This window comes from Humulus lupulus, chromosome X, assembly GCF_963169125.1.
Source record: "Humulus lupulus chromosome X, drHumLupu1.1, whole genome shotgun sequence".
In the NCBI taxonomy this organism is placed as follows: Eukaryota; Viridiplantae; Streptophyta; class Magnoliopsida; order Rosales; family Cannabaceae; genus Humulus; species Humulus lupulus.
The window spans coordinates 49548310-49570016 of NC_084802.1; the positions used below are offsets into that span (position 1 = coordinate 49548310).

At 39.1% G+C, this 21707-nt stretch overlaps 1 protein-coding gene across 1 annotated transcript; it reads right to left on the reverse strand.

Annotated features, from left to right (window-relative positions):
• Positions 1 to 18375: 18375 nt before the first annotated feature.
• LOC133803239 (GATA transcription factor 12-like) lies at positions 18376 to 20597 on the reverse strand. Its single transcript, XM_062241208.1, has 2 exons — positions 19990 to 20597; positions 18376 to 19520 (listed from the first exon to the last, which is right to left on the reverse strand). The coding sequence occupies exons 1-2, from the start codon at positions 20320 to 20322 to the stop codon at positions 18717 to 18719; spliced, it is 1137 nt and encodes a 378-aa protein (XP_062097192.1). The 5' UTR covers positions 20323 to 20597; the 3' UTR covers positions 18376 to 18716.
• Positions 20598 to 21707: the final 1110 nt, after the last annotated feature.

Sequence of the window (21707 nt, forward strand, 5' to 3'; positions counted from 1 at the left end):
GATGAGATCGAGAACTTGATCAAACTGGTACATCTCCACCAATGGGTCAGGATGTCAATAGGAGTTCTAGGACTGCCCACAGCTCCCGAACAACCTCTGGCCCTGGGTACACAGGTGTCGTATTGAACTCCTCGGGTGGGGTACACTCCTAGATTGGGAGCACAGGCCCCTCAGGGGGCCCCAATAGTATGCTCGGAACTCTCACTTCCCGCATCACGAAACTTTGGTCATTGATGCCCAAATTTCCAACAAACGAGTGTCCCGAGTGTTGGTGGACGACGGGAGCTCCGTCAATGTCCTATTCAAGCCAGCCTTCATGACGATCGGGCTAACAGAGGCGGATCTATCCTCCTACCCTACGCAGATCTATGGCTTTAATGAGGATTCTTTGTTCCCGATGAGCAAGATTCAACTCCTTGTGACGTTGGGGAACGAGGTTCAAGGCTCGTTCAAATACTACACCTTTGTGGTAGTGGATTTCCCCACTGCGTACAACGTGATCTTTGGGCGCCCCGCTTTAGTTGACTTTGGCGCAATAACCTCCATCGGCCATCTATGCATGAAGTTCCCGTGTGATAACGGCAGAGTGGGAACTATATGGGGAGATCAAAAGAGCGCCCAAAAATGTTATCACATCTCCTCCTGACCATTCTTCATGGTCTGCGAAGAGCCCCTCCAAGATATCCAATCCCACCACCATAGCCAGCATGAAGGATGGTCCTGGAAGATGATGAATAAGATCTGCGGATAGAGGCGGATAGGGTAATAGAGCCCATGGAGGAAGTTGAGGAGGTGTGCATTTGTAAGTCCCGAATTTACTGTTAAGGCTAAGTGCCTGGAGGGCATAATGAGATATACATGCTAATTAACTGAATAAATTTGTGACTACGTGGCATACATGATTTATATGATAATATGGATTTAAATGCATGTTTAGGTTTATTAAATATGCATGTGGGCCCATTCTTGTTCATAAGGGGATATTTGTGATTTTGGCCTGTTGAGGGCATAAATGTGATTAATATGTGTGTAAATGATTGAGACCACATTATTATGTGAATTTATTTGCAATATTCGGCTCAAGGCGATCCTAGTGGGCGGATTAGCGGAATAGTCTCAATGGGGTCCAATACCCGGCTCGGGGTGAGCCTAGTGGTATTTTGGGAAACTTAAAGTATAGTTGGAATTTATTGGTTAATGTATAACTATTTGCTGATTAACTGGGCATGTCGGTATTAATAGGTAATTATAGGATTACTTTAGGTTTAGCAGGAAAATGGTGGTAAAAGATGATTTTGCATTTGGTAGTGTTAAAAGGGGCTAAGGTAACACTAAGGGCTTTTTAGTCATTTCCTAGGCTTAGGATAGACTTGGGGAAACCTAAGGAACAACCATAACCCATTAGCATAATCTCAGCAGATATTATCTGTCTCTCCGTTTCTCTAGTCGATTATTTCTCTCTCCTTGGTGCGCATAGAAGCTTGGTGAAAGGATAGTAACTCTTGGGTTGAGAGTGGGAAGCCCTTGTGGTAGTTGGCACTATGCTGATGACATCTGTATTTAGAGCTAGAGATCTATTACAGGAGGATGCATAGAACTCCTAGCTAGTGTGGTGGATACCACTTAGATTGTGCCAGTGGGATTAGGACTGACTGGATTAGTCTGTGAAGTTCTGGGTGTATCTCCAGGGGATTTGCGAAGGTTACCTTTACATGAAGAGATAAATGGTGATTGGATTGGTGTCGGGGATGGAATCAGGCCTAGGGCACTATATTGAACAGCTTCAGCAAAGTTGTAAGAACTAAAGGCTCAGTTATTGAGTAAGATAGTATTTTCCAAGGTGGATCTTCGATCTGGTTAGTACCAGTTGAAGATCAACAGTTGAAGATCAGGGAAAAGGATATGTTAAAGACAGTTTTTTTTTTATATATCAGATAAGGGCACAGTGAGTGCTGGGTGATGTTCCAAGAATTTGGTTAATGCCAAGTTGTTTTGATGAATTAGATGAACAGAGTATTCAAATATTTTCTGAATTGGATTTGTGATCGTCTTGATCCACAGTATTGTGATATATTCTTGGTTGGAGAATCGCCAAGGTCAAGGAACGCCTTAGAGGGCAGTAGTTCCCTTGGATGGGCAAGATATTATATGTGTGTTTTGGGAAAGAGTTCTGAGTCTTTTTACATATCAGAATCATTTTGTTTGTTATGACACCTCAATGATAGGAAAAGGGATTTCCTATGCATCATGTTAGTTAAAGGATATGACCAGAACTAGAGTAAAGTTTCTAGTGGGCCAGGTGGCCAGCTTTACATTTGAGATTATTATTTCAGAGAAGGTTAAAGGAAATCAATTAAATTAACCACAAATAGGAGGATTGAGGGGAAATGTCTTAGCTGGATTAGCTAAGGAGTATGCAGTGTCAGATATGAGTTTATTCTGGTATAGGGATCGAACTTGGGATTTGATGGACACTGGGATTAAACGAAGGATTCTGGATGAATCTCATACTACTCTTTTATTCTCTTCATCCAAGCATTGTGAAAGATGTATTAGGTTCTGAAAGTTTTATATTGGTAGCTTGGGATGGAGAGGGATGTAATGGAATGCATGACAAAGTTCTCAATCTGTTAGCAGGTCAAGATAGAGTATCATAAACCAGTAACACTATTGTAGCCTTTGAGTATTCCATAGTGGAAATAAGGAAACATCGCGATGGGGCTACCCAGGATAGTGGGTCAGCATGATTTGGATTGGGTCATCATGGACCAGTATTTAAAGTCAGCTCACTTTTATTAGTAAGGACGAGTAATACAGTTGATTAGTATACAAACCTCTATGTGAGAGAGGTAGTATGCCTTCTTGAGAATTCAAGGTTTATCTTACTAGATGAAGACTCTGTTGTTATTTCCAAGTCTTGGGAAAGGTTGCAAAAGGCGACGGGTATACAGTTGAAATTTGGTACAGTTGATTATCCTCAGACTGATGGTAAATCAGAGAGAGAGTTATCCAGTTATTGGAAGGGCACTCTATGAGATGAGATATGATAGAGAATGTATATCACCCATTCATTGGAATGAGATGGGTGAGATGTTATATCTGGGTCCTGAGGTAGTTCAGGGGATCATTGAGATTATTAGAAGATTAGAGCTTGGATGCTCATTTCTCAGAGTAAATGGAAAAGTTTTGTTGAATTGAAAAGCAGGAACATGGAGTAGAAGAATGTATCTTCCTTCAAGTATCACCATGGAAATGGGTGAGGAGATAAGGGCAAGTTGAGCCCTAGATTAATATGACCATTTGAATCCTGGATAGGATCGGTCAAGTTGCTTTTGGGTTGACCTCATTTTTGGCATTGTCGGTCGTATACAGAGTATTTTATATTTCCATGTTAAGGACATGGGTTAGAAGAGACTCATGTGTTGAGTTATGAGAATTTGGAGATTGAGGCTAAGTTATCCTATGAGGAGTAGCTAGTTCAAATTTTAATAGAAAGAATAGGGTTCTGAGAAACAAAGCTATACCTTGGGTTAAAGTATGATGTGAGGTTGAGAGACCGAGGAAACTGGAATCAGTTGTGTAGAATTATATTCCAGGCGGTTCAGATAAATTTCGAGGACGAAATTTCTGTAAGGAGGGGATAGTTGTAATGACCTAAATTTCCTAATAAGGTTTAGGACCTTGATTAGGAGGCCGGGAGGGCCATAATTGATTTATTATGCCATTAAATGATTATATGCATGTGTTATGTGAATTATATTATTATATGTTGATAAATGTATGCATATGGGTCCACTTTTCTTTATAAGGGCATTTTGGTAATTTGGCCCGTTGAGGGCACATTTGTATATTTTCATGGATGTTGGTGAATTATGAGTAAGACCACATCATAATGTGGATTTTTTCAAGCCATTTGGCATGAGACGATCTTTGAATGCAAGTTATCGGTTTGGTAATAACGGGGTTAATTTTAGGGTTCGGGGTGAGTCTTGGGGTAATTTGAGGATTAGTACATTACCGGGAATTAAAGGGTAATGGGATATGATTTATTAGCATTTGAGAATATTGGGAATAACGGGTATTGGAGGATGTTAATTATGATTAACGAGATATACGAGAAAGGACGATTTTGCCCTTGGTGGCTGTTAAGGGTTTTATTTAAGCTTAGGGGCATTTTAGTCTTTTTACCAAAGGATAGATATCAGCCATAAGAAAGTTGTTGAAGCTTAAGAAAACAGAGTGTCTTCCTTTCTTCTCCCGTTCATCATTTCTCTTCCTTTTCTCTTTGGATTTTTGAGCTTCATTTGAGGAACCAAGCTAAGGAGTTGAGCCTTGATGGTCTAGGGTTATGTTCTACCATTGAAGAGGGTGTGATTCTGAGCTTGAGGTAAGTTTCTAGCCATTAAAACTCTGGTTCTTTCTCTGTTTTTCCTTTTGATGTTCAGTTGGGATTTTGATTTGAAAGTTGAGAATTTATGGGATTTTTTGGCAAAGGTTGATTGGGTTATAATGCCTAGGACTTGTAGAGTGGATATTTGTGTTCATTTGGGAGTTTGAATGAGTTTTGGAATCATGTTTTGAAGGTTGGAAATGGAAAACTCGAAGGAGGAAGAACCAGGGCTGGTTCAGCCTGGTTCTAGCGCTATAGCGCCCAAGGGAGGGTGCTACAGCACTAGCCAGGGCAAATCAATCCTGGTTGTAGCGCTGGGGCGCTAGGGCGCTAGGGGGGCATTGATGTAGTGCTACCCTGTCTTTCTTGATTCATATTTTGGGCACTTTTGAGGGTTTTTAGCTCGAGGTTTCCATTCCTAAGGCTCAGGATCGAACTACTAACTATTTGAGTATGATTTGAGGTCCCGGGAGTAAGGTTTAGGTCAAGAACCTTGTAGTGTTGATTTCATTAATTGGATTCCATATTTGGTTATGACCAGGTGACCGTTGAGGGATCAAAGGATTGATCGTTCTCAAGGGTCAATCATTTTTTATTTCTTGCTCGAACCAGAGGTAAGAAAACTACACCTAGTATGTGATGCATGAGAAACATGTGATTAGGGCATGACATTAATATTGAATATGAGATTGATTAGAGCTTGAGTCTCTGTAATTGTGCATGATCATAATTATGCTAGTGATTGTTAAGTAAGCATGTTAAGTGCCCTACATTTAGATATTTGGCATATGATATATGCATGGTTGCATTGCTTACTTATGTGTGGCACTGACCCATGAGTCAGAAATCGACATGAGCTGTATGGTATTGCCTTAAGAGTCAAGAACGACGCTGATGTGTTCAACACAAGCCGAAAAGATTTGATCTAATCGACATAAGCATTGAATGAATCATCATGAGCATTAATGCCTGACCGACCTCAAGTTCGATGAAAACTAAAAGTGCTTGTCTAGTCTAATGGCTAGTTACTTATCGCCAGGGCCAGAAGGCCCAGGTGACTGCATCGTCACATGGCTATGGGCTACATGCCCCAGTATGATTATCAGAATCTCAAGTGTTAAATCACTCATCTGATTAGGGCTACACGCCCCAGTATGATCATCAGAATCTCTAGTGTTAATCACTCATCTGGTTTAAGTCAGTGACTCACTCATCAGTCACTCATCTGATTAGGGCTACATGCCCCAGCATGATTATCAGAATCTCAATTGTTTAATCACTCATTTGATTAGGGATATAAGCCCCAGCATGGTTATCGGAACCTCAAAGTGTTAATCACTCATCTGATTAGGGCTACATGCCCCAGTATGGTTATCAGAACCTCAAAGTGTTAATCACTCATTTGATTAGGGCTACAAGCCTCAGTATGGTTATCAAAACCTCAAAGTCTTAATCATTCATTTGATTAGGGCTACAAGCCCCAAATTGGTTATCAGAACCTCAAAGTGTTAGTCACTCATCTGATTAGGGCTACAAGCCCCAGTATGGTTATCAGAACCTCAAAGTGTTAATCACTCATTTGATTAGGATTGACTTGAAAGTCATCCACATAGGAGGGTAGAACCCACCATCATTATCTGAACTTATTTGCATTCATGAATAGGGCTATTATTGCTACACATGCACATTATGACTTAGAAACATGTTATTACTGTTCATGAGCATATTAAGTTTTCTTGTTGAGCTTCGGCTCACGGGTGCTATGTGGTGCAGGTAAAGGCAAAAGAAAGTTGCACCATCCTTGAGTTGGAGAGCTTAGGTGACGATGTGTACATATGCGGCTACTCGACCGCCACAGCCGAGGGTTTGAAGAGGAACTAGGGTTAAACCCTATTTTGCCGCTTAGGTCGGCTGGTTGTAAATGTTTTGTTGTAATTAACCTTTAAATTATATTTTTGGGATCCCAATGTATACAGTAAACGTTTTAATGAAACATTGTATCTTAACCAAAATTTTAACCCTAAACCTCTAATCATACTTAGTTACACGATTATAGCCATATGACTCGATTAGCAAGTTTAGCACTGTTTAAAATGCACACCATAACGGTTCCTGGGTAGTAGGGTGTTATATATACTATTTGTCATTTGCAAGTCTATAAACTGATTTTGGGATCTCGTGTATAAACTTAATATTTTAATGAAAAATAATACATTTTGTTGACCAAACTTTTGATACCTGACCTTGACTTAGTCTTTAATTACACATTTAAGTTCAAATGACTCGCTTACCGAGTTAAGCACTATTGTAAACACAGTGCAACGGTCTTGGTTAACCAGGGCATTACAGCATCGGTGACACTGACCCAAACAAAGTGATCCAAGTAGGGAGAAACTTGAATTCGGAAGTCAGGGCTGCCATGATTGCCCGGATTAAAGAGAACCAGGATGTCATGGCTTGGTCTCACTCAGATATGACCGAGATCGACCGCAACGTCATATGCCACACTCTGAACATTGACGAAAACACCACTCCCATCTGGCAGAGGTGAAGGCCCCTGGGCGTAGAAAGGGTGGAGGCCCTCAAGCTAGAAATCGAGAAGTTGTCCTCAATCAACTTCATCCAGGAGGCCTTATATCCAGTTTGGCTAGCCAATCCAGTGTTGGTACCGAAGCCAAATAGAACATGGAGGACTTGCATCGACTTCATGGACTTTAGTAGGCCATGCCCAAAGGATTGCTTCCTTCTACCCTAAATTGACCAGATGGTGGATGCTACATCTGGGTATGAGTTTTTAAGCTTCATGGATGCTTACTCTGGCTACAACCAGATCTCGATGCATGTAGCAGACCAAGAACACACCAGCTTCCAGACGGACAAGAGTGTATACTGCTACATCATCATGCCATTTAGGCTCAAGAATGTCGAGGCCACCTATCAAAGACTGGTCAACAAAATGTTCTACAACCAAATGGAGAAGAACATGGAGGTCTATATAGATGACATGTTGGTCAAGTCTAAGACATCGGCCCAACACATGGATGACCTGGCATAAACATTTGCCATTATTCGGAAGTATGGGACGAAGCTAAATTTCAAGAAGTGCACTTTTGGCGTGGCATCCGGGAAGTTTCTGGGCTTCATAGTAAGCTCAAGAATGATAGAAGCTAACTCAGACAAGATTAGAGCCCTGATCGACATGCCGTCACCACAAAAACACAAAGATGTTCAAAGGCTGACGGGAAGGATAACAGCTTTGAGCCGCTTTGTGTCAAAGTCCATGGACAAGTGCTACTTTGAGGAAACCAAAGGTTTGAGTGGACAGCCGAATGTGAAGAGGCCTTCCAAAATTTGAAGGAACATCTAGCCTAAGCGCCAATCTTGTAGAAACCATTGAATGGGGAACCACTGTACCTGTATTTGGTAGTGACAGAACATGCCATCATCGCCGCATTAGTGAGAGAAGAGGGAAAGGTCCAACTCTCGGTCTATTACGTGAGCAAAAGGTTGTTGGGCACGGAGTCCAGATACCCTCTAATCAAGAAACTGACATTTTGCTTACTGACCACTTCCAGGAAGTTAAGACCTTCTTTCAGGCCCATTCCATCAAGGTACTAACGAACCATCCCCTGTAACAAGTATTACAGAAACCCGAGTCATCAGGAAGACTTTTGAAGTGGGCCATGGAACTGAGCCAGTTTGACATTGCTTATGTCCCCAGACTTTCCATCAAGGGATAGGCCCTGGCCGACTTCATTCTGGAATGCTCAAGGATAACAGAGGATGAAGAACCCGTCGACCCCATGATGCCCTTTTGGAAGATCTTCGTGGACAGTGTATCAAACGAGAATGGGGCCGGGGCTGAGATCATCCTAATATCCCCTCAAGGTCACCAGGTACAAAGCGCCCTACGCTTCCAGTTCGAAGTGTCGAACAACGAGGCTGAACACGAAACCATGCTGACCGGATTACGCCTAGCTGGGAGGTAGGGACAGAGAACATTGAATTCCACAGCGACTCCCAGCTGGTGGTCAGGCAAATTTCGGGAGAATACCAAACAAAAGGGGAGAAGATGGTCGCCTATGTGGCACGAACCTGGGAGTTACTACAGTTTTTCAAAAGACACCTCATCCGTCAGATCCCTAGGGAACAGAGCGTGTTTGCAGACACACTGGCCAAATCATCCACAGACTTTGAAGCAAAACTCTCCGGGGTAGTCCCGATCGACCATCTACCTACACTCAGTATTCAAACTCCTGCAATCGTCAACGCCATTGATTACACTACATCCTGGATGGGTCCTCTCATCTAGTATCTAACCATTGGGGAATTGCCCGCTGACAGGGTCGCCGCTAGGAAACTTCAGTACCAGTCTCCCAGATACGTCATGATGGATGACAGACTCTATCGCAGGGGGTTATCCATGCCCTATCTCAGATGCGTATCCAGGATCGAAATGAGCACAATCATTCATGAAGTGCATGAAGGCTTTTGCAGAGATCACACAACCGAACTCAGCTTGTCCAAGAAGAACCTCAAGCAAGGATATTTCTGGCCAACAATGAAGGACTGTGTAGATTACGTCCACAAGTGTGAACAATGCCAAAGGTACGAAGATCCCACGAGCCCCTCCAATGGAGATAACCCTGATGACCAGTCCCTGGCCTTTTATAGTTTGGGGGATTGATTTGGTAGGATCCCTCCCGACTGTGAAGGGCGGAGTAAAATACGCCATTGTAGCCATTGACTATTACACCAAGTGGGTTGAAGCGCAACCAATGAGCACCATCACCTCCAAAAAAATGTCCTGGACTTCGTCATCAACAACATTGTATGCCGATACAGCCTCCCTCACAAAATCGTGTCTGATAATGGGAAGAAATTTGATAGCGTCCACTTCACCGACTTCTGTGAAAGACGCGTCATCATCAAAAGCTTCTCTGTAGTCACAAGACCTCAAATAAACGGGCAAACAGAGGCCGTGAACAAGATTTTGAAGGGGAGGTTAAAGAAAAAACTACATGCCTGTAAGAGCAAGTGGCCAGAAGAGTTGCCCCGCGTTCTATGGGCTTACCAGACCACAGAAAGAACATCTACCGAACATACTCCTTATTCAATGGTGTACAGATGCGAAGCAGTCACCCCAGTAGAAACAGTGGTCCCATCTCACAGACGAGATACGTATGATCCCGTACAGAACCACGCCTTACTACAAGAATCCCTGGATCTCATACAAAGTGGTTAAACACTTGGGGGTGTTTGTTTTGAGTAGTTGAGTGACCTTGGAAAGTGTAGAAAGGCTTAGGATTGAGGTAATATTAAACTCAAGTGTATAAAATGGTTCACTTTACCATTAAAATATATGTGGGGCCCACAAAAATTATTAACTTTACCCCCTAAAAATTTGAACCAAACATGGGAAGTGTTTTAGATTCTCATTCCCACATTCACTTTACCTCATACAAAACACTCCCTTAGTGAATTTTCGAGGAAAAATAAATAAATATAAAGCGGGAAACATTATGTAAGGACAAAAACCAATATAATAACATGGAAAAGAGATAATAAATTATCTCAGACGCATCCACGCCATTTAAAAAATAAGTAAGTTTACAAAGATAAAGGAAAGAAAAGAGGGAGCCCTCAAGTAAAATACAAAGGTTCAGGATTGGGGTTCATTCTGGTCATGGACGCTCAGAGCATTCTCACCTTGCTGATCCCCATCAAGAAGTGTCGCGTCCTCCCGTTCCTTTGCACCTGGATCCGGATAAAGGAGGAGGCTCATATTTTTATCTTGGAGCCAGTCCATGTAAATGACCTCGTCAAAAGTGGCCTCCAGCAATTCATCAGCCAACTCCTTCTCCTTGCAAGCCTCCTCGCTCCGCTTCATTTCCAACTAGGCCATGGCCTCCAAAGCCTTATTCTGCCTTCCGAGAGATGCAATCTTTTCCCGCTCCTAGCGAAGTTGAACCTCGGCTGCTTCCAAGAGCGCCTTGGTAGAAGCCTCCGAGTCACGGGCACGAGATAGCTCCACCTCCAGGGCCTCCATCAATTTCTTGTGCTTAACATCCCTCTTAGCCAGAGCCTCCTCATGCTCAGCTTGAACCTGGGTGGCTTCCTTATAGAGGGCCTCCCTGGCAGTCTCCCGCTGATTGACAGGCCCCTCTAGTTCTAGTTGGTCTGTCTCCAGCTTCATCGCCATCTTAGCCACCAACTTCGCGTTCCTGTGAGCCAACAACGCATCCTGGAACAAAGCAAAGTTAGAAATAACACAAAAATAGTGGGATTAATTTAGATGACATTTATTTTGGTTATATTATTCTTTTAAATTTATTAATATTTTGTGTTGTTTTTATTTTATTTTGGAGACTATATTACTTATGTTTTGTTTTTTACATTTTAGAGACTACACTAATTTTAAATTGGTTTTATTATTTAATTAAATAAATTGGTTTTATTTATTTATTTAATATTTATTAAGTAAATTTTAATTAAAATAATTAATTAATTTTTGTTTTAAAATTATATACCTACAGCGACGACATGTCGTCGCAGTAGAGTGCTTGCTGAACACGAAAATCTAAGATTTCGTGACCCTACAGCGACGACATGTCGTCGCTGAAGGCATATAAACCCATACACTCTACAGCGATGACATGTGGTCGTTGTAGATGTTGGCGATCCATAGACCTACAACGACGACATGTGGTCGGTGTAGGAGTTTTTGAAATTAAAATTTTCAAATTTTGCAACCACCTACAGTGACAACATGTCGTCGCAATATCTCAGTTCAACCAAAAAAAAGGATTTTCTACTACGAAGAATGCATTTTGTCGTCGTTGTAGGTCGTTACACATATGGACCTACAGTGACGCCATTTTGGCGATGACTTCTGGATCTACAATGACGACAAAAGTCATCACTGTAGACCTATTTTCCTATAGTGATGGACATCGATAAGTACTCATGCCTTTACTTGGGAAACCACCCCAATAGAAAATGATATACCTCGGCAGGAGTCGATAGCTTTACCTCGACTTACCTCGATTAAGCTCGATGGGACTCGATGCTTTTGCAGTTTAAGTTTTGCAGTTTTTTTATAATATTAGTTTTTTACCCTTTTTTTCAATACAGATTCAATTGTTTCCATATTTGTTGCATACAATGGTGTTTGGGAATTGGAAGATAGGGATTGGATTTTCAGGGATGTTGAAAATCAACTTTTACCTTTGGAGAAGGGTGTGTCATACGAGCAATTGCTTGACATTTTGTACGATGAGCTTGAAGTGGATAAATGTGTGTACGGATTGAAATTTGAGGTCCCATACACATGTCTCTCACAACTCTTCTGTAGAGTCCCAGAACTTTACTTAGCTAGTTAGTAGTAGTAGTAGCAGCAGCAGCAACAGGCAACGACAGCAGCAGCAGTAGTAGCAGCAGCAGCAGTAGCAGTAGCAGTAGCAGTAGTAGCAGTAGCAGTAGTAGAAGTAGCAGCAGCAGTAGTAGCAGAAGCAGCAGCAGCAGTAGCAATAACAGTAGGAGTAGCAGTAGTAGCAGTAGCAAGAGTAACAGTAGTAGTAGCAATAGCAGCAGTAGCAGTAGCAGCAATAGCAGCAGTAGTAGCAGTAGCAGTAGTAGCAGTAGCAGCAGTAGTAGTAGCAGCAGTAGTAGCAGCAGTAGGAGTAGCAGCAGCAGTAGTAGTAGTAGCAGTAGCAGCAGTAGTAGTAGTAGCAGTAGTAGTAGCAGCAGTAGTAGTAGCAGCAGCAGTAGCAGCAGCAGCAGCAGTAGTAGTAGTAGTAGTAGTAGTAGTAGCAGTAGTAGCAGTAGTAGTAGCAGTAGCAGCAGTAACAGCAGTAGCAGCAGTAGCAGCAGTAGCAGTAGTAGCAGTAGCAACAGTATTAGTAGCAGCAGTAGTAGTAGCAGCAGTAGTAGTAGCAGCAGGAGTAGCAGGAGTAGTAGTAGTAGTAGTAGTAGTAGTAGTAGTAGTAGTAGTAGTAGTAGTAGTAGTAGTAGTAGTAGTAGTAGTAGTAGTAGTAGTAGTAACAGTAGTAGTAGTAGCAGTAGTAGTAGCAGCAGCAAGAGTAGCAGCAGGAGTAGTAGTAGTAGGAGCAGCAGTAGTAGTAATAGTTATAGTATGTTTATTACTATGGATTTTGGTTCAAGCTGGGACTTTGTTGAACACTCGTAGCAACACTTATAGATTTTATAAGTTTAACCTATAGTTTAAGAATATTAATTTTAACATAAGGTTTGATTAATATAGTTGATTATAAAGATGTTATTAAATTATACTATAAGGTTTAGATAAAACTAATAAGATCATGACACTTGTCGTGTGCATGTTTATTAAGGAATTAAGTATTTTTGATGAATAGTTTTATAAGAGAAATATTTGAAAACCCTAGGACCTGCCAGCAACTTTAAAAACGTATTATGACTCAGTCAAAGTTGCTTACCCAATTCAAATTAAGCTGAAAAAGTGCAATTACGTGTATAATATTTCATTGTATGCCGATATATCGCAGCTATAGGGGCGATATATCGCCACACGGGGAATACGAAAAACATGTCAATTTCGCAGAAACGAATCGACGATCACTCAGGGCATAAGCCTAGGCGATATATCGCCTACAATGGGCAATATATTGGCCCTAGGCTATGTTTTCAAATGATTTTGAAATTGAGCTCAATTAAGCACTTAACCTCTTGACCAGCCTCTGAACGTTTTGAGCGAGTCTTAAGCCTCTGTTGAACGAATATTCAAATATTTTTCAATTTATATTCATTATTTTTATTCAAGCTAAAAGAAGATCTTTTCACTCCTTGAACTCTATAAATAGGACCTAGTACCCAACCATTTCTCTCATTCTTCAAGCTGTGTTGAGAGCCTTCAAGCTGCTAGGTTTACTATAGAGTGATAAACACTTGGGTTGGGTTATAAGCTTTATCATTTTAAGCTTTATAAACACTTGGGAAGTAAGATAATAGTGTGTTTTTCTATATCGAGGCATAGTTCAATTCTAGTACATCCAAAGGTATTCCTAATCTTAAGTTCATTTCTGTATGTTTCATTAGTTTTCTTTACTCAAATCCTAACTCGCTGTTTCCCATTCTTGGTTAGGTATCTAAGTTCTTTGAACTTAAGGTTTCTTTTCGGTAAGTTTCTTCTTGATGGTTTAGTTCATTTCTTTATTATCTCTTTCTTTTAGAAATACTCACCTTCTTATTGTTGGTTTTAGGAGTGTTCTGAATCCCCTCCTTGTTCTCATATCCCGGTTTTGGTAAGGAAAATATGATAGATCTTATATGTTTGTATGTTATGTTATATGTTATGTTATCTTATGTTGTGTTATGATATGTTAACATTATGTATAGTTTGTTTATAGTCCTTGGGCATATGACTTGTCTAGCTAACAAGCCCCAATAATTTATGGGCATATGACTTGCTTAGCTAGCAAGTCCCACAAATCTATTGGGCATATGACTTGTTTAGTTGACAAGCCCCAAGAAGTATGATGGCCATTGTAGTATATGACATATGTTTATAGTATATGCTTATGATATAGTTTATGTATATGTTTTATGTTATTAGTAGATTTTCCTTGTTGGGCATTAGGCTCATTCCTTTATTTTTATGTATGTAGGAAAATAGTTATGGTGGCGGAAGGATTCTTGGCAACTTGGGGTTGTATATTGAGGAAGAATGGATTTGATGGACTGCGTGAACGATTCGAGGAAGACGTTATTTTCAATCTTTTTAATTATGTTTCTATGTATTTTCCGCACTTAGTTTTATAACAAATTTATTTAAGTTTAAAGTTATTTTCAAACAATGGGATCTCATACCTTGAATTTATGTATTTCAACATTTACTTAGAGTTTTTAATAAATTTTGTGAATGTTTCTTATGTATGTTTTCTTGAAAATAGTGTCTATGTATAGTAGTTTTAATGGTCCAAAGTCTTAGAATTAGTTGGGTCATTACACCTTCAAACCTATTGTTATGAAAAATGATAGGCATGTTCGTGCATTCATGGGATTAGCATCGAAATCTGTTGAGAAGATGATTCCTCTCTGTGTAACATTGGTTAAGAGTGACTGTTTAGGAAATGCATGGGCCTCTCACAGCGTTAATAAAGAGGTTCAATTTGACAAGAACATTTCTCCCCCATGTCCTGGTTTCAGGGGAACTCAAAGTGAGGTTGGGACATTTGTTCCAGAGACAAATCCTCAAGTTATTGTCCATGATGATATCCCTGTTAGAGATCCACCATATGTTTCTGACACAGCAGAGCACGATCCCTATGACTACGATCCTTATGTCAATGACGATCCTGTTCCCGATGCAACAGATGTTGATGGGCTAGATAATATGGCAGATTTTCCAACCCAGAGTTCAGATGTTATGCATGTACAAGTAGTAGATGAATAGCAGCGCAGAAGACAAGGTTGGCGAACACCTGAGACCAGTAGTACTTGTCTAGGTCCAAGTAGAATTGAAGATAGCAGTAGATGGAGTTCTCCATTTGACTTAGGTGAAGATCGTAGAACTTGGAGTGCTCCCATATTTACCAAAGAAGATATAGATGCCTCTTGTAACAACCTACTAATCTAGGACCATTACACTATGTGTTTAAAATAATGCTCAACTCGCTAAACGAGTCATTTGGACTTAAACGTGTAATTAAACTAAATAAATGTTAGGTATTAAGAATTTTGGCCAAAAGAGTAATAATTTTCATCAAAAGAGTTTAATATATACATGGAATCTCATAAAAGAGTTTATAAACTGATACAAGACAAACAATATACAAAATAGTCATCCCAAGCGACAAAATGATCAGTATGTAGTTCTAGATCCACAAAAGAAATCCAAATCATGGTGATCAAGCAGGACGTATAAGTACACAACGCCTCCAAAGCTCTCCAACTCATGGCTGATCCAGTATCTCTTTACCCTTACATGCACCATAGAACACCCGTGAGTCGAGGCCCAACAAGAAAACCCCACAAAGTATAATAGTAATCCAAATATTCAAAAGCAATAAACACATGTTTCACAGATATTAGATACATTCATTCCAATCATATAACATGTATACTCGTTCCATATAATCAATTACACAGCCCAGGAAAAATAGCCTTGTTGAACGACCCAACCGAGCGAGATGCGAACACAAGCATTCAGCTCACGGTTTGTTCCGGGCAAGTAGGGTATGCACCCTTAAACTGAACTTGCATTTACGACCTGCGTTCCACGCGCTTGCCGACCAGGACCACGCTCAATGCGATGGCCATCCGACCCCACGTTCAGCACGATGGCCGACCTACCCCACGTTCATCACGATGGTCGAATATAGATTATACCACATATTCACATATAATTCAATGCTAATGAGCATACAAACCAATTAGCTTTATGTGCATATACTACTTTTCTTACCTCAGGTCCTATGCAGAAGAACTAGAACGATCCTGAGCACGATCCTTCCCCAACCTAGCAGTAAACCTAGTCGCAACCATAAACGATACTCCTGTTAAGATCCAACTCCAAAAACAGACTCTGAAACCAATCACATGCTCTCGGGACCTCCAATCCACCAATCAGGGTGGTGAAATCGTCCCCTAAGCCCCTGGGCCAATGCCCTAAAAACTAGAAAATATGGCTCTGAAAATTTCCTGGCACTGTGGCGAGCCGAAAGAAGCCTAAGGCCCCAATCTAGTTCAACGTCGCAGCGCGAACCCAGATTTTTGGGTTTTTCTACGACTTTCTCTGAACCTCAACTCATCAAAAAGGGTTCCCAACCCCTCAAATCAGTATTTCGACCACCAAAACAGTTTACCCAAACCCCAAGGAGCATAAAAACAATATCAAAATTTCCCCAAATACATAACTTCCCAAAATCACCATTTGAGCTTTAAATACCCAATTCTTTCCAAATCCAAAAATCTAAAGCTCCAACTCAGGAATCCCATCTACAACCAAGCATTAAAGCAAGTAATAACCCAGTTTTATACTGGATTACTCTACCGTGAAAGAAAAGATTGGGTATAAAAGTGTAACTAATAAAAAAAAAATTATGCCGCAATTATCCATTTAGTTTCAGGTGTATTTATATATTAGTTGAGTATAAGTATTACTTTGTAAAATAATATCTATAATTTCTTTTTTGAAAACTGGGTGTGCTTAATAAGGGCATATACTTCTTTGGTAGACTTTGTTTTAACGAAATATAGCTTTGGTACCCTCCGTTCTCGATAATATTCATCGAGAACTATGAATTTACAAAATTGTATAAAATGGTACCCTAGGCTCAAATTTGATAAACAAATTTTTTAATATGACCAAATTTCCCTTAGTATAAATAATTAAAATTTATTTTAAAAAGATATGTTGCCACATGTCATATTTCAATTGGTCAAACTTATAATTTTTTAAAATAAAATTTAAAATTATAAAATAGAAAAACAAAACAAATTAAAAACACACACACACATTTCTTTTATTTTCTCTCCCCCCTTCTTCCCCGACTCTCTATCTCCCTCCTTCTTTCGTTTTTTCTATAGTGACAGCAAATTGCAGCAGAGGGCTCGAGATCTTCATTAGCGACACCAGATCTCTCTGCCCCCTTCTTCCCCAACTTTTTTTTCTCCCACCTCTGTCTTCTCGTTTTCTCTACAGTGGCGACAAACTCAAATCTAGGTAACTAGCGGACCAAACCTAGGAGGAACATCATCCTCCTTATTTGTGAGTGAGGGATTGGAGTTAATGGTAGCTAGATCTCAAGGTAAGGTCTGTTTGGTCTCTCCGGAGAGGAAGCTAGATCTCGAGGTAAGGTCTGGACGTGTGTTTGTACTAGAGGTGACTGACATGTTTACTTAAAGGTAATGGAAATCATTTGTGTGGTAATGAATTATTCTCATTCACTTGTTTACTAAACTTAGTAATAGGAGAAGTTAATGGGACCCACATAAATTATGGAGAAAAGAAAAGGAATCATTCCCCCTTCATTTTCTCAAGGAATGACATTACCCTTAAAACTTTTATTTATTTTTATTTTTATTTGTTATATTTAAAATTTAAAAGACATGTTTACTCCTAAAATAAAAAAATTACTTTTTTAAAAGGATAATTTAGTCAATTTAAGCATTACGATTATGTTTCCTAATTATGTAAACAAGATAAAATGATTCTGATTCTCTTTTCAGTTAGTTTTAGTAAAAAAAAAAAAAACGTAGTACAATTACAGATTCTGATTGTTCCATATTTTATTCTAATTCATTTCTCTATTGATTTATTCTGATTTCGATTACAGTTTAGTTAACGTGTCATAGATTGTTTCTCCGTCAGAGTCAGGGATCAGGGCTAGTTGAATTGCTAACGGAGTGAGGATGTTGTGGTGAAATATTCAGAAATAAGATTTGAAGCCAGAGAAAAAGGGGAGAGAGAAAATAAAACATGTTTTCTTATTATTTTTTTTATTTAAGTTTATTTGTTTTATTTTATATTTTTTATTATTTTATAATTTTTAAAGTCAATTTTTTTAAATAAAAAAATGCAAGTTGGACCAATAAAAATATAGTACCTATCAAGATATATTTTAAAATTAATTTTAATTACTTATAAAAAATGATTAGCCTAAAATATTATTTTATACGATTTTTATAAATATAGAGTACTTATTATCGGAAACTATAGCAGTAGCAATAACAATAACAAATGAGTATATTTCTACTTTATATAAAATTAAAAAGAATAATTAATCCGGGAAAGAACAAAAGGGAATAAAAAAAATAGTAGGGCCTACGTAAATATTTGATTCATTATTTATTTTTAAATTTTCAATTTAAATATTAATTTTAACTTTAATCTACAAAATAAAGAATGGATTTTTTTTACATTTTTTCACAATCAAAATCATTATATCATAAAATCATATAAATCTATCATTTTTTTTATATTTTTATATTTTCTATCAATCACATATTCAATTTTTTAAAATTAAAATACAACTCACGGGTTTTGAATCAATCACATTTTCAAAAACATCTTTTAAGACTATAAACCTAGATTTTCATTTTAGAAATACATTTTACCAATCAATCCGACCCACCGTATAAACTGTCTAAATTAACAATTCAAAATTAAGCCAGGGGAAAATTTACTGCCTAGCTTGCTAGAGAAATTAAAAATTGATTGTTTTTTCCTCCCTCTATAAAGTAAAATTAAAAAACTGTGGCCAAGTAAAATATCTTAGTAACTAGTAGTATAGTACCACTACTACTACTATAGTACTTGTTCTGTTGTTACCTACTCTAGCACCCACTAGATCATCTGCCTGAAATCGGGTCCCACATGTTGATGAATCAAGTAATCCTCACCGTTGTTGGAAGCATCAAACATCATGCTCTGGTGATGTTGACGATGATGATGAAGGAACTGCGGTTGATGCTGTGACCTGACCATCTCTTTCTGACGCCTCAGCTCTAGAACCTTCCGGTGCGAGTTTGAGTGCTTCGTCAGCACGAAAGTTGGGCTCGCGGCAGGCCGGTACTCTGGCACTAGCCGGCCCGACTTGTACCGCACTCCACAGGCGTTGCAGAGGGTTTTCGGGCCCATAGGTCCAGTCCGCCACTGCGGGGTCTTGTCGGTGGCACAATGCAGACACTTCCGTCCTTCCCCACCGCTATCAGCCACTTCAGAAACATCCTTCTTTTTTGGGGCACCCTTAACGGTTTTCTTGGCCATAGTAGTAGTAGTAGGGCCAGTTGGAGCGGGGGGAGCAGACACGACGACGTCTTGGGAAGATTCGGGCGGCGGAAGTGAGTTGAACGATGCTGTTGGGGACATGAGTACGAGACGAGAGGTCCAGTTGCATGGTGGGGCCCGGGAACGCTTGCTGCGTGCCTTGGCGGGGACCGACATTAACTCTGAATTGAAGAAAATGTTGGGGTTAGTTCCGTGCCGGTTCGGTTCGGGTTGGAAGTTTCTGGCGGCGGTCTCGGATGATACGTCGGTGGTTGTCCGGACTTTGATTCCGGATATAAGTTGTAGCCTCTGCAGGTCGTTGCTGGAGAATGATTCCTCCACGAAATTCGATAGCCATTCGAGTTCGGCTATGTCATCGTACTGTAAAAAAAAATTAAATTTAATAATAAAATTACGGAAAGCGAAAGATTTATCTTCTTTTGAAAAAGAATCTGAGGAATTGCGTATAGAGTGAGTTATCATTGGCAAAAGAGAACTGAGCCCATATTATAGGGCGCTTCTTTCTGTACAATATCATACATAGAAGTTCTAACCATTAATTTTTAGTAATAATTTTACTGCCAAGCTAGCTACTATCTAGCTATAGAGACTTTTTTCTTTTCTTTTCTTTACATTTAGTGAAATTCAAGCAATAGTAATTAGTTTTATGGGAAACTGTAAATTAGTGAAATTATTGACTGGGTTCGCATTTTTTTTTATGGGCACCAAACAATGCTTAGAAGACAAGAAGTAAACGATAAATTCATATTACCAGAATGTTCAAGTTTTATAATTAATTCACACTGAAAAGTATGCGTGAAAATATATATGTGTATGCAGTTATATTTACCGGAACGCAGAGGTCACTGGAGAACTGACCGCCTTCGACGATTCTCCGGGAACCGAAATCGTTGAGGTAGTTAGGCTCACAACCGGAGAAGGAGGAAGAATTGCAGCTGGTGTCGAGGGCGGCGATGGCGGTAGTAGTTCTGAGTGTGGATGAGTCGGTGGAATTTCCGGGGAAGGCTGAGATTTCGCAATAAGGTCCATCGACGTCGGTTACGATGGCGTCTTCTTCGTTGGAAAAATCGAGGAGGTCCTCGACGGCGAAATGTTCTCCTCCTCCCCCTGCGGCGGAGCTGGTCATGTTGTTCTGGTTGATATACAATTCTGGAGCTTCCATAATTAATGTGGTCCTATATAACTAGAGCTAAATCAACTAGCTATATAAATATATATAAGGTCGTTGCTAAAGTAAAAAAAAAAGTTGAATTATTGAAGCTAATAGTATATGTTATAGTGTGAGGAAGTGTAAACGATATATAGAAATCTTTTGTGTGAAGTTAGGGGTCAGAGAAGAGTACTGTCAACAATGGTTTGGTTTTGTGAAGAGAATAGAGATAAATGAGGAGGGGTTTATTAATTTGCGTTTGAAGGGGGAGACAAGCGGACAGCTAAAATAAAGGATTTTGACGAAGACAAATATATAATCATAAAAATAATAAACTTCTAGGCAAAATAAAATATTAAAGTGGCTTTAATTGGGTTAAAAGAAAATGAAAGTAAAATATTGTGAAATTACTTTCTTGCCCTTTGCTTCTTCTTCTCCTCTTTTTTGACGAGCTAATAGCCAATTTTGTCCTTCTAGGTATAGAAATGTATAAAACACCAATGTCTTAGTTCATATTACAGAAATTGAGATTCGATATTAGGAGGGATTGATTGTGTTGTGTTTTGTACGATTTTCATTGAATTTATGGTTTGACTGTAATTTAATTTTCATGGAACACAAATAGGAAGGCATGCATGCTCTTATTATGTGATGTGTGATTGGGATAATGCATAGTACAGAAACTTTATGTTGAATTACGATATACTACACCGGTTGAGATAAAATACCATTATAAGTTATCTTTATAGGATTGGAATTTTCAATATTTATTTGTTATATGATTTTTTTTTTATAGCTTCAATAATTAAAATGCAATAATTTAATTCAAAAAATTAATAAATATTATTTTAATTGAGTGTTATTGTATTTTATTTAATTAATTAAGAGCATAAAGACATAAAACAAATTGATCGGAGAATTTAAGTCTATTTTTATGAGAATGGTTGGGGGTATTCATATTTAGTTCATATCTGTTAGAAGGGCAATTGTGTGAACTAAAATATTTTAGAATTTTGGTCTTTTGTTTTATAAAAACCAGTAAAACCGTTTAAAATCATCAAATATGTTGAGGAGGACCCTTTTAATTCTTAGTTTCAAGACCATGAAATGTAACTCACGTGCTGACCATGATGACAGTGATGATCACCCAGTTGTACAATTATAATCACGGCATGTACCGCACACAATCATTTATCCAAAATGCAGTGTATGTTTGCTTCGAGTTTACAACACAATACCATGTATCCCACCACTGATATTTATGGGGGCAAATTGGTCACAAGCAGTAGTGACTATTGATTAAAGGGTAAATGCGTAAAACCACACACAAATTATAAAATAAAATTGAAAGTGTATTTAAAGAAATATAAAATAAAATAAGAACTGAGCGTGTAATT